The sequence below is a fragment of the Denticeps clupeoides genome, chromosome 1 (assembly GCF_900700375.1).
Source record: "Denticeps clupeoides chromosome 1, fDenClu1.1, whole genome shotgun sequence".
Lineage (NCBI taxonomy): Eukaryota > Metazoa > Chordata > Actinopteri > Clupeiformes > Denticipitidae > Denticeps > Denticeps clupeoides.
The window spans coordinates 31,051,103-31,065,413 of record NC_041707.1 but is presented as its reverse complement, the minus strand read 5'-3'; the positions used below and the strand labels follow the sequence as shown (position 1 = coordinate 31,065,413).

The 14,311-nt window shown below is 40.4% G+C and overlaps 2 protein-coding genes across 7 annotated transcripts in view; one reads left to right on the top strand and one right to left on the bottom strand.

Moving 5' to 3' along the window:
• fancm (FA complementation group M) overlaps positions 1-14,311 on the bottom strand; it is a 29,560-nt gene that overhangs the window by 11,610 nt on the left and 3,639 nt on the right. For all 6 annotated transcript variants that reach the window (XR_003749294.1, XR_003749296.1, XM_028974794.1 and 3 more), the window contains exons 5-11: positions 3,609-3,740; positions 3,240-3,372; positions 3,009-3,101; positions 2,836-2,928; positions 1,786-1,970; positions 797-1,003; positions 25-259 (exon numbers count right to left, since the gene is read on the bottom strand). Coding sequence is in view for 4 of the 6 variants with exons in the window: in XM_028974794.1 (XP_028830627.1) it covers positions 25-259; positions 797-1,003; positions 1,786-1,970; positions 2,836-2,928; positions 3,009-3,101; positions 3,240-3,372; positions 3,609-3,740 (1,078 nt within the window). In the remaining 2 variants the exon portion in view is untranslated. The remainder of the gene's footprint in view (positions 1-24; positions 260-796; positions 1,004-1,785; positions 1,971-2,835; positions 2,929-3,008; positions 3,102-3,239; positions 3,373-3,608; positions 3,741-14,311) is intronic.
• On the top strand, positions 7,132-13,554 carry soul3 (heme-binding protein soul3). Its single transcript, XM_028974835.1, has 6 exons — positions 7,132-7,148; positions 7,304-7,600; positions 10,038-10,132; positions 11,181-11,322; positions 11,440-11,623; positions 11,776-13,554. The coding sequence occupies exons 2-6, from the start codon at positions 7,357-7,359 to the stop codon at positions 11,945-11,947; spliced, it is 837 nt and encodes a 278-aa protein (XP_028830668.1). The 5' UTR covers positions 7,132-7,148; positions 7,304-7,356; the 3' UTR covers positions 11,948-13,554.

Below are 14,311 nucleotides of genomic sequence, written 5' to 3'. Positions count from 1 at the left end.
GAGCAAAACATAAGCATCACTCACTTTGGTTATGTAGAAAGGACTCCTGGCCCTTTGGGAGTGACTTTCTAACTCTGTTGAAGCCTCGTCCTGTGTCACTTGGCTCAAACTGGCCACATGTGATGTGCATCTTGTGCAAAACTGGCGTCACACCCTCGGGCAGCATGCGAGGGTTGTGTGGGAACATGTGGAAGCTGTGCTTGTTTCCCAGAATGCTCTTGTTAACGCTGCGTCTGTTGCTCTGGCTTTGGTTGTAGGTCTGGGGTCCCAAAAAGGAATGTAAATTAGGGCTTAAATCAGTTTTATCCCTCAATGGACAAAAGTTATTATACAGTAAAGAATGCAAATTTGCAGGTATGCATATCGTGTGCTTATTATTGACAAACCATAAAACAAACTTCAAGTTTAACATGGCTTCACTGTACTAGTGCTCTTATTGTAACATAAACATCTTATAATAAGAAGAATAGATCAAATATTCTGATACAATGTGATTAACTGATTTTGATTTCATACAACTGTTTTTGAGTACTCAAGACACAATCACATTAGATGTGGGTGGGCTGAATCATAGGAACTGGAATAAACAAATTTTAATGCACTTGTGCACTATTCTGATAAACATGTAATAAAAACAATGTACATAATTTAAGGTCACTAATGACATGGTCTAATGACACTCCTACCAAGTGTGTCTGCCCAGTGATCTTATATTGTTGAAAACAGGGTTAGGTTCATGGATATATATGGATTGGGGTATGAATTGTTCTTAGATTAATCTTAGATTGGCACTTACCCTCTCCTCTCGTCCCTCAGCAAGAATAACAACAATTCGTCCCTGCTTGTGTCTGCCAGTGCGCCCCATTCTTTGGACAAGACGGATGGGGCTTTTCTGAGCGTCAAAACAGACAATAAGGTTCACCTCACCAATGTCCAGGCCCTCTTCCCCCACACAGGTGGACACTAAAGTGTTGAAGCCACCCTCTCGGAACTGGCGAACAACCTGTTACAACATTGACACTCAATCAACTCTCAGAGCAGGAAACAACACAGCTCATTGTTGATGGGACAGACACTGTCTATTTTACATTATTTTTCCAAATAATGTATTTCAAAAACATGCATGGCAAGATTCTCCAGAAATTGTTGTGTTATTTTACATGTGTAATTTTATTCTGCATTCTGCACATAATTGAATGAATGTCACATTGAACAGAAAGGTGAAGGCAATTTATGGGTTGAAAAATTTCAATGAGATGACAGGATGGAATTCACTGACCACCCACTGGCAGCGGGGTATTCCTTCATGTAAAATGCTCTTCATTTTCTACTTTCCGCAGTCTGACATTCAGTTCTTGCATCTTAGCTACAATTTTGGTTCTGTATAGCAGCCATGAGAACCAAAATCTAGAATGCCAATCAGTTGATCATTGACAGGATTCAGCATAAACATGTCTTCTTACTATATGATTGGTGGAAGTAGAGAGTGTCCACATGCACATTAATCAACATATGGCGCATAAATAATCAACATATTAACAGCAAATGCAGAAGCAGTGTGTGGAAAAGCAAGGTGCTAGATGCTAGAAATTATGCTTACAAGGACAAACATAAATTATATCACAGAGAGGGAAATAAGGCAGTGACAAGGGAAAAAGTCTGAATCTCTAATATTGATATAAATGTAAAATCAGAGGGCACCATTACTTAATCCAGTGCTATCTAATGCATGAAAATAGAAATTAAGTGAGATGTCAGTAGTACAGAAAAAATGCATCGGTTTACCTGTAACTGCTCCTTCTGGGTGAACCCTCGTACCCCCTTTTTAGCTGAAGCCTGACCCATAAAGGTCATGACCCTGATGAGTGGCTGGTGGCGGTTGAGCATAGTAGCAATCTCCTGGACGCTCTCGCGGAATGATGAGAAGATCATCACTCTCGTACTAACCCCCTGTGCAACATCTTCATTGCCTGGGTCCATACAGCAGCAAAATCGACACCATTATTATGATGAATGTAACTGATAGATATAAAGTTTAGGTGAAATAATGTTATACATGCATGTACCATTTTTTATGACTCTATTATAGATGTATATAGTTGTATTCAAAGTGTTGACTAATGTCCCATGAAGTCTGTCTGATTTAGAGAGATAAGTAAACACAAACAAGGAAGCACTGATGTTTTCACACTATCTGCATGCTGGAAATACCCACCAAGCCTTTAATGTTATTTTCCCACACACTGTTTACAATGGGAGGAGCCAACAGGGTTCACTGACATTTTTTTATGCATTCCTATCTGCTCATTCTGCTCATTTCAAAAGGGTGTGAGGCATAGGGCTTGTTTGCCAGTGTAAATCCAAGACTTCCACAGGATTCATTTAAACAAACAGGTATAACAAATACAAAACACCAGAACAACTGTCTCACTCACTTCAGTTCAAAATGTATTATATCTAGATGATTTATAACAACAAAACTTGTATTATAAAGTCCTGGCTCCACCTTTCCTCCCCCATTTCAATCCTAATACTCTTCCTTGTATACATGCACAGCGATCATCTCAGGCCAGAGCCACAACCAGGGGTAGTGGTTGGCTTAGCGGGTAAGGAAGCAGACCCATAATCAAAAGGTTTCCCGTTCAAATTCCAAACGCCCAAGGAGCCACTGAGCAAAGTACTGTCCACACACTGCCTCCCAGGTGCCTTTCATGGCTGCTCACTGCTCACCAAGGTGATGTGGACAGATTGTTTTAATTCAAGCACTACATAGCACCCTATGTAGTGGCCACCTAAGCCTCCTTCAGATTGTTAATAAGGGCGAAATGAACCTACCTAAACCCTCAGAGAACGTCCTGAAGTGATGCAGAACCACCTCATCTAGTGTTTCAAGTTTTGGGTGGCTGTAGAAAAATGGATCTTCAGGTCCTGGATCAAAACAAGCCATTAGGCAAATTTCTCTGATGTGTCAGATTTGATCAATAATTTAACAACTACATATGAACTACCAGTGTTGGGCCTGGTAAACATGGCCTCCATCTCCCTATAGAGTCCCATGAAGTCCATGTTCCGCTGCAGCTCATTCCTTGCTCGAGCTGTCTCTGTGAACAATTATGCACAAACTCGAACAGAGAGAAATACATTGGCGAATTCTACATTTAGCAATAAGTGAAACATAATCTGACCATCTAATAAGTCAGTGTGTAACCACCTTGCACTGATTTTACAATGTCTATTACCTTTGGCATCACTCATGATGCCTTGCAAAAAGAGAAAAAGAGAGCGCAGGCCCATCTGCATGAGCAGCTCATATCCGTGGTAAAGGCTGATGCAAAGTGCAAAGTCCCCCTCCAGAGCACCATTCTGTGCCCCCTGTGAAAACAAGAGCATTGCTCACATTGCAGCCATGATGCCCTGTAGTTCAGTTGACTACTAATTATTGGCTGAGAATTAGCTGAGCAGCTTTTTCTTTAAATATTAAAAATCTGTTGTCTTTGAAGAGGTTCAGCAAAAAAAGTAAAAGAGTTTCAACAAAATCCAACAAGATGTTATCCAAAGGAAAAGAGGTTTGCTGCAATATAAAAGTTACAGCGAAGAGTGTTCTGTACCGTGATTTGTTGGGGCGGATTACTGCGGAACTGCTGTCTGGACAGAATGAGCTGGTACTTGGTGAGTGAGCGCAGGTCACGGTGGCAGAGAACCCGCATCTGGGTCAGGCGTGACGTGAACCTCTCAAGGACCTGGACACACAAAATGAACCCAAAGGACCATGATTAGAGAGCAATTTGAAAGTAGTGCCGTGTTCACAATATTTTTTATTGTCCCTGTTTCTGAAAAAGGCTTGGTTCAGAGGGGGGATCATCACATAATTTTTCATCTGTCTGTACAAATTAATGCAATAGATGGGTCCATTCTGACAAACACCAACCATGCCGAGATCCTGGATTTTTCCTTTTTTTTCTGTAAATATCTTCATTACTTATCAGATATTAAAACTATGCTTTTTTCCCCCCACAAACACTCAAAATCAAACCTTGACACATGAATACTGGTTTGTATTGAATCGAAGGTATATTGATCTAAAGAAGATATTTCGGCATGAAGATTTTTTTCTCTCACCCCTAATACTAACCGCTGCATTTTTAGAATTAACAAAAAATCTTGTCTGTTGACTTGCCGTCCGCCTCTTGACAAGTGCCATTCAAATTACATAATTAATGTAATTCAGCTTCACCAATCAGTAGTTTTAAATGTTGTTACAAGACTCAGCAAAAAATATATTTTCATGCTGGATGAAATTTACCCCTGTTTTTTCAGAGCAAAGGAGCAGCAACCAAACTGGAAAACTAATTTCGCTGTTTTGCCACACCTCTATGGGTGTTATCTGATAATGGGGCAATTTCAGACACTCTTCACAGCCTTTCAAAGACAAGCCACGTGATCCAGACTTCACACTTGGTGCTTTCTTTACGTCTGCATAAAATTACTTAATGACTTAAGTAATTAATTGGGGGTTGGTGCCACATTTTTAATCGATCATCGTACAATATCTGTGGATCTACTCAATCACATACTGAGAACATTTAAAGCAATAACCTTACATATTAAACTATAATGAAATTATAATATTCATATTTATCACACCTATAAACCCACCAATACATTTCAGAACAGAGAAAAGCAACAGTCTAGTGATATGCATTTAAAGCATACACAGGAACAAAGGCAGGATTTCCTACAGGGTCTTACATAATAGTGTAAGAGGATGAAATTAAATATTACCATTAAAAAACACCCCTCTCACAACACAGCTCATCCAGACACCAATCTTTTCACAATCTCTAACTGTGATTAATCCTCTATTGCTCCCAAATACAACATGCCTTGTATTGGATTTGTTGGAAACTACTACTGGTGGTCTAGTAAAGGGGGAGACAAAATAGATTTCAGGACAATGCCCAGCCCTCCATACTTAAACATAGATACAATACAAATTCACACAGATTTTTTTTCTCATTGCGAACAGTTTCAGCAAAGAGACACTCATGATCCTCTCAAGGTGTTATCCTGGTGAAATAAAGATAGGAGCCAACAGCTGGGGAAAGTGTGTGTATGGGAAATGGAGGTATATTAAAAAGGAGGCCAGGATTACCAACAGACAGACTGAATAAGGTGGAATGGCAAAATCAGAGTACAGGGTCAACACTAGAAAGCGGAACACATTTATTATACATTTCACATATTATAATTTTTGTGATTAAATCATACAACACACTCACATGAAATATGATGACATTTTTAAGACCAAACAAGGAGTCCATCAATGACGAGCCCCTCAATAATAAGCAGACAGTGAGCTGGCTCTGATTAGAAGGTGGAGAACCTCCTACATGACATGGATGAAGGGTCAACCTTATTTGCCCATGCAACAGTTTCAGCAGCATACATCCTGCATGGATAGGATGAAGTCATGCATGTATTTTTTTATGACAACTACTGATTCCGAAGAAAGCATGGGGGTCCTCTGCAGAATACAGCATGCATCTGAGAGTGTGGTCATGCTTGCAGTTAAGACAAATAAACATGGACTGGGAGACTGGGCTCAGTGCAAGTCACATCCACACGTTTAAGCTCCAACTGAGGGTAATGCTTTACATTATGTAACATTAGTCAAGCTACGTGAGTAAAGTGGTACACGGAATGATGGTGACTACAAATCCGGCCGTCGCATCCCAAACACCCACCCACTGTCAGTTCCGCTCTCTGGCTCTGAAGGGCAATAATGAACAGGCTGACTATTTATGTTTCCTGAGCAGATTGTTGCAGTTGTCTTTCTTAGGTTTGTTACTTTAAATAAAATGTTTTATATAAAGCACTGGTTAAATAACAATACATTTATATCAGTAATTATAATAATAATAATCTCTTCACATCCAATTATTTATATAAACCACATATGCTCTAGTTAATGCTCCATTGTAAAATCCAAATACATTTCTTCTCAGTTCACTGAAATGTAAAATAACACTGCACCAATAACTAGTGTATTTCAGGCATTATGTTGTCCAGAGAGGACAAGCAAGTGTCTTGAAACAATGAGAAATTATTTAAGATAAGATAAACCTTTATTAGTCCCACAAGTGGGAAATTTGCATTGTCATGGCAGAAAGGGGATAGAACAAAGGTAAAGCAGCAAAAAGGTAGATCAGTGAAAATAGAACAGAATAAAAATCTATACAACAATAAAGTATAAAATGTACACTATACAATCTAGACACAAACTTAAATACATACAAAACAAGAATGTATTGTTGTTATTCTCCAGAATGATCTGCCAATCCATTTATAACGAACAAAAATTGCTGTGATTTGCAGATAATGCCTTCAGTGATACCTAGTCTATCCAGAAGCCCTTCTGCATGTCGTTAATTTTTAATTTGCAAACGGCCTAATTTATATTCCAAACGTCTGCATTTTACATTACATTTACAGAATTTATCTGACGCCCTTATCCAGAGCAACTTACAACCAGTAGTTACAGGGACAGTCCCCCTGGAGACACTCAAGGTTAAGTGTCTTGCTCAGGGACACAATGGCAGTAAGCAGGATTTGAACCCGGATCTTCTGGTTCATAGGCAAGTGAGTTACCCACAAGGCTACTACAACCCTATATGCATTTTAAATGTAACCACATTCATCTCTGTAAAGCATTGAATAGACATATTAAGAATAAAGAATTCATATTCCATGTAATTCATTGTATCATGTTATATATATTGTTATTATATTGTTTCATATATTATGTATTTCTTTATTCATTCAATAAAATTATTGTTAAATAGATTGTTCACAAATTTGCGCAATACTTTTAAACTGTATTACTATTCTAATTCTTTTCCATGTACTAGTACACCTAATAAATAAATGTGATTTTCGGATGATTAAATGTTGCCCTTTTCTTCTCATTACTCCTCCCGGGTCACCTTGCGGAGTCCAACATTCCGCGACTGCGCGCTAGAGGTCGCTGTGTCACAGGAGCCGGCGGCTCAGAGGCGGGATTGCTGCTCAGGTCACGTGAGCTTCCGTACTTATAAACATCAAGTAGAGTCCACCGGGACGTCGGCTTCGTCGGTCTTCGCAGCGAGTGGGTAAATGTCACCTGGTCCCGACTGAGCCGTCGTGTTATTCAGATGTAGATAAAACTTGAATGTAGACATGGTCGCGCAGCTTTAAATTCGGACTCTGGCGGCTGATTGCTACTTATCGCTTCACCACTTCTCTCTGCTGCACTTGTTTATTTGAGGGAATCGGTCGTCGCAGGTAAAGCCCACAGAGCGAATTTACCGCGAAGTTCGGATGGACAGCGGTGGGTGTCGCTTAAATGGGGGCGGAGGTGGGGGCGAGAGTCAAGGCGGTGGCGGATCCAACTCCGGGATGATCACGCTGGAGGACCTCGAGTCTTTCTCCGAGGACCAGCTGTCCGACTCGGGCAACGGGAGCCTGGAGGAGGAGGGAGAGAGCATGGAGGACGACGACCGGGACCGCCTGCTGCATTACTGGCAGGACGTGGCGCGTGGACACCAAGTGGATGTGCCCGGAGGTAAAGACACGACACGGACTGACAGCCTAATCGTGCAATGCATCAAAGTGCACGCATGCATGTAAACGCGTTTACGTCCCAGAAATATTTCGACCACGAACCATAACTTATTCGTATGCCCAGAGTGCACCAAAACCCCTTAATAATACATCACACACCCAGTCAACTGTATGTTTTCTCACTCTTTGCTTGTTTAAATGTTGACTGGTTGACTTAGGTGGTTGTTTGCATTGTCTGGCAGGAAAGGTTCTGTCTGGAAACATGGACCGATCGAAAAGTCTCGTCTCATCCCAAAAGACCCAGCAGCCCCTACCACACCCACCAGAAAGATATATTTTCAGAATATTGACAAGGCAAAGCAGTTATGCTATTCAGAATATGCTTATCGTTATCCAAAGCATGTTATGAACCATGGTGCATGTTTTACAATATCGGTTTATGACAATAATACCACTGCACTCACACGCCATTAGATAAAGGGGTTATTTATAAAAGTTACAGTCATAGCCAGGTTACTGCGACTCTTGAAATGCAAAGACTGTATGTCAAGAGTCTTTTCAGCCACATCTTCCAAATAAACATGACTTCCCAGGTCCTGCTCTGCATTGTTAATCTGTCGCCATGACCTATTTTCATGCACAGTTCCTGTAGCCAGACTGTCTGGATGTAGTAGGAGCGAACAATTAGGAATCAGCAAACAGGGAAAAAGATAATAAATCACCACTGCCAGGAACCAACTAAAGTCCCAGCTCGTACACAACCTTCTGATTCAGGGCATGATCTCAGGCGCAGACAGTCAGGGCCACTGCTGACTACCACATGACTTTTGATTTGCTGGCCCTGTGCTCTACTGATCTGTGGTCTGAGTTTGGAGAGTAAATCATGCAAAACATGTTTTCAAATGACACCTATCAATGCAGAACCTAGTTTAGGCTCTATTTATCAAGCATCCACTTCAGCCTATCGCTAGACACAATGGCTGAACCACCAGCTTACGACTGAGCTGGCTGAACCCAAAGAGGGGTTACAATCCTCCTGGAGGAGATGAGAGTGGGAAATCCTCTCAAGGAAACTGGGAGCCACAGTTTGCCAGGTCACATTGGAGTGCGAGGTTTGGTTTGGTAAGGAAATGACCAATGAAAGTGTTCTTTGTCCAGTCATCCCCTCATTACAGTACAGCAGTAAACAGCCAGCCAGGGCGCATAATCATCTTGGCGTCTGAATATCCAGGTCATAACAGCTGAGAACAAAACAAACAGTGTTCTTTACAGCATTCTTCACAAAAGCCTAATAACTGTAGGGTTGGTTCAGGGGAGAAACCCTTGTTAACAGCAGTTAATCACTTAGCTGTTAGTCACCTGTATAACCATAATCTAAAAGCATCTGCTAAAGTAGGCATAAATGCAATCATAAGACATTTAAAATGTCCACAAAAAACTCCCTCACTTACTATCCGTAAACGCTTGTTCCTAATCAGGGTCTCACCCACAGCATGATGCCAGCCAACCGCCGCAAAAAAAAAAAAAAAGGTTAGACAAACAAGCAATGGTCAACAGAACTAATTGTCTTCTAATGTGTCCACTAATCTATAAAAAAATGGTGCTAGAAATCCAGAGTTTTGATGTTGCTGGTTATGTTGCTGGTTAAGACCATGGCTCTCAGTCTGGAGTCCAAAACTACACAGTGTAGAACCTAGTCATTCTGTCTCTGATTTAACCAAACTGTTGTGAAACCCTGCAGATGTTTTTGAGAGCAAATAATTAGCATGTCTGGCACATCTTACCAAGGAGGTGCCAGGTCAGATGTTGTCAGATGTTGCAGAAGTGGTGCTGTTCCCTATTGTGGGGAAAACATGGCTAAAAATTACCACTCTGTTTCCTCTACCTACAGTATTTTCATAGTTAGTGAATATACTTACTGCCACAGCCTACAGGTGTTTTTTTCAAGATTCTGCATTGTATCTGGCGACCATCTGACTTTTTTTGACAACCTAGATATATAATATATAATATTTTTGCTTCAACATTCTTTGCTTTTAACTTGCCACATACATTAATAGTTTGGTAACTCAACTGTATGTACAATAGAGTACATACAGAGTACTCAGCATGGAGTACGTCAAGTAGAGACTCACAATGTCTGTATTTTGAACTCAGCTAGGAATATCAAAATTGTACAATTGCTTTTTCCATATTGAATCTGGAAGCTATACCTAGATATAAATGAAGGCACATTGTATTGTAGCTCTCTCTTACTCCTAATCAAATTTTGAATGATTTGTACAGTCTTTGTAAAAGTCATTCTACAGTTCATCCAACAGTCAGCAGTTTCCTGTCCTATATTTGGAGCTGCAATGAGGCCAGTGGCAAATTTGAAGTCTGGACTGTTGGTGTAACCTGAACCCAAGGGCTGATCAGTATGTTTGTGTGACTGACAGATATGGCCACGCCCATCCAGCAGCTGACAAGCAATAACCAGGGGACTCACACCCGTGAGAGTGTTCCTTACACGCTCATCACTCGTAAGGAGAAGGCAAGTCCACTGTCTGCAGACAGGCAAAATACATGCACCTCGTCTTACAATTAAAGAAAACTGGAGGCCAATGGCAATAAACAAAGAGGTTTGCATAGATGCTTGGATTTGCATTCGATCAGGTTGCCATATCCCCTACAGACTTGCTGCTGTTAAAATGACACAGAAAGGACACAGAACAAGTTTACACGTGACAGAAAGCACTTTTCTGTTGTAACAGGTGTGGAGTTCCTAATGCAGCAAAAAATTGCACCTAACAGCAGTAACCATAAGCTACTGCTGACACTAGTAAGAAGGCATCATTGGGGAAATGGTTCCATACCTATTATTCCATAACTTTTTGTTGTTATATTTCTATTTTTAATATTGTGACTCACACATTGACAGAAATCATGAGGTGTTATCATTGTGTGACTGCCGTGAGAGGGCACTAGGGCTGCTCTGCAGTGTCCTTTTAAAGCAGTATGGTATCATTATTTATCTTGTTTCAGTAGATTTTTTTTGCCACTTTTTTCTTTCACTATGCAAGTTTAAGAGTTCCTTCTCACACCCACCTTTTAATGAATAAAGGGAAAATGCTTGAGAACATAATTAACTTTAACAATAAACTGTTGATTAATATTAATTTGTGTGACATATTGCACTGGTACCTAACCCCAAAAACAGTGTGACATTAACATTATGCTCTGACAATGTGCTTATTTTCATTCTATTTTTGATCAGACAAATGCAATAAGCTACTTTGGCTCCTTAGGGTGGTAAAAATACTACAGTTTAGGAGGGCATGGGAGGCGAGTGAGTGAGTGAGTGGTGAGAAAGCAACAAGCTAAAGCCCTGAATTCATTTGACAGCCTCAGATGAACATGTGGCTAAATTCAGTCAGAGTTAATGAAGTAATCCAGTAGCCACAATCAAATGTTTGTCTGCTGTCACATGACCACATTAGTGGGTAAAGCCTGTAGGGAGTGAGAACTGGCATATGATTTTCCTCAACCACAAAAAAAAACACTTCTGAATTGACTTTATGCATGTCTTTGTTTGGAGACAGTGTGGGGACGTTATATACGAGAAGCGCCACTACGAGAAAGCCAACTGGGCATGCATTACGGTCCATGAGGACACCTACGAGCAGAGTATCTGCTATGGCTTCATGAAGATCATGAGATACATCTGTGAGCAGAATGCTTCAGGTAAAATTTCAGTTAATTGCATTACAGCCTAATAATTACTAAATTACAAAGACCAGTATGACTTTTTAAGAAAGCCAGTATCGCACTTTTCTAATATTCTTTATTACATATCTTCAGGAAATTACTTGGGAATGACCATCCCAATTGTGACGATAGTACGCACAGACGAAACTCGGTCTGTCCTGTCACAAGCAGTCACAGTTGCATACTACCTGTCCACCCACCATCAAGCTCAGCCTCCACAGCCTTACGACCCAGAGATCATAATTGAGGAGTGGCCTGCAACTATAGTCTATACAAGGTGGGTGGAGTCTCCCTCTTGCCATCCAGTTATTGGTATTGGTGTGTCCAGTAATGTAATATTGTTATTTAAAAACGCTTTGGACCAAAGCGTCTGCCAAGTAAAATAAAGTAAAACAAAGTTACTTTAAAATAATACTGTTGCATTCACAGGGCGTTCACTGGTGCTACAAATGAGATCACCATCATAAACGAGATCAGAACTATGGCTGAGATGTTGGATTCACCAGGTATCTGCCTGAACGACTCCTTCATTGTGGCTGGCTACACAAACCCTGCCCATGCCAACCGGCAGAATGAAATCTGGTTCTTGGAACGGCCGTGAAATCAATGTCTAATTATACAAAAAAAATCACCCCCACACAAGATCTATAAAGCACACTCTCTGATGTTATGAGCCAGGGCTCATGGAGATCATTTAGACAATCCTTTTCTTTCTTTTAGCTAAACTATCCAAGCTACTGTTTCCCCTGTGGCTCTTTGTGACAGAGAGCTTTAAACAAGTGCTGCTTGTATATATGGTGTTAAAGATTAAATCCTGATGTTCTAATAGTGCAGCACGTTCTAAACTGGAATATATCACAAAGATATCAGATATCATGTGAACACCAAGGAATGAGACAGATGTTCTAGAGGCATCTCATCTGGACCATCTGCCATTAAATGCAACAGGGTTTAATTATCTTTTCATACAACTGAACCCAAAATTTGACATAGGACATCTACGGTATTGGAAATTGTAGTCTTTCTGACTGACTCCAGAAAATAAAGTCCCTCCAGGCCCAGCTCCACCTTCATCAACAGCCTTGAATGTATGGTAGCTAGGAGTGGAAAGCACCCAACAAACCAAATTTTTGACACTTGCTGTTTGACAATCACGTATACTACCTGGAACATTATGTTTTTGTATTTTTTTTCCTAGAAGACATTCCTCTGCCTCAAAGCCATACTCACATATACAGCACATACACAAAAGATGCATCAAAGGTTGCAACCTTACGCTCAAACTCTCATGTAAGTGTGCAGAGACACTTAACATAAACGCTACTGGTATTAAACAAAAAATCCTCCCAATAGCCTCAGTATTATGAAATATTTGTGTGACTATTTGTGTAACCACCAGTGATGGGATCAGCGGCCAACTGGATTCACGCTGCCACTTCAATGTAAAAAGCTTTTTCTCTCCAGGGCCAGTGTTTGGTTTGTGATCTAATGAAAATATGTTTTTGAATACCATATACCATAATTTCTACTAATAAATATTGCTAAATTCTTTGTACACATCTTCAAACATGTTTGATAGGATTGGGGAGGAAAGGGTTTTTGACCAAAAACTTGCAAGAAAAACAAAAATCAATAACTTGCCAAATCAACACTGTTAAAGTGAAGTTGGGGATGTTTGAAAATCCCTCACACCTGTGCACATGCGGACTGTGACTGTGTTCCTTGGCTGGACTGACAAGCACTGAACTGTGAAAACTGGGGCATTATATTAGAGGTAAAAACAGAATGTACTGTCAGGCAAGTTTGTGGCTTTGTCTTATGAAATATGTCTGTGACTCTAGTCCTCTCTTTGCTGGTTGTACACTTAGTGGTTTGATGCCTAATAATGTAAGCAAAAGGTAGTCAGTGATCAGTAGCCGTATTATTTGTGTGGATAGACTGATGAGTAAAAGTGGATGGTAGCTTCAGATTCACTACATGCACTGTATTCTCTCTCTGTCTCTCTCTCTCTCTCACACACACACACACAGGTTATCTGGGATCACCAGGTTGCCGTTTCTGTACTTTTTGTTTTATTACTCTCTGTCTAGGTGTTTAGCTATGGTCTGATATACCATATAATACAACGATACAAGCTAATGTGTGTATTTCTTTTATTTGTTAATGTTGGTTTCCTTTCTACTAAATATAATAAACTGTTCAAAACACTCTCAGCTTCACTGGAATGTCTTTGTCTTCGCACAGTAGAGAACACAGAAGATTGCAATTGCAATTCTTTAACATGCTGGAACAAATGAGAACCAGTGTGCATGAGAAGAAACTAGGTCAGCTTCCACACCTCCTCCCTGTCTAATGCTGCTCCAACAATTCATCAAACATCTGAAAACACTGGCACGCAACACGTCCCTGCCATTTTGATAGGCTATTAGGTTCAATGATAAATTTGTTAATAAAAGAACATAATGTTGAATTGGCATATATAACGTTCAACAACAGAAGAAAACATGAGACTGTGGCAAGGAGCACGACTGTAGTGTGCAAAAAGACAACAAAGTACCATTACATGGTTTGCAATAAGACCATCAACAGGGTTACTTCACATCAAGCTAAGAGCAGCATGGAAGCCACTGGTTAAGCAGAGCACATAGAATGAAAATCTGTTCTGAAGCTCTGGGGTTTGCATATGGCTGGGTGTATAGCACAATTAAATGGGTGCAGAGGCCAACCCGGCAGCTACAGAGGTTATTAAAAATGGAACTGGGAAAATTTGTGAAACATTGAGTAAACTGGACCTGACATTAACAAGGTGGATTATGGGTCTAAATGCTGAATAGGAAGCATTCCCTCTGTCCAGTGGCATGTGAAGGATTCAGTATGAAAGATGGGTGACACAGAGGCAATTAATGAGCATGGAGCACATCAGGGGGCTGTTTCACATAATCAGTTTTAGTTTGATGATAGATAC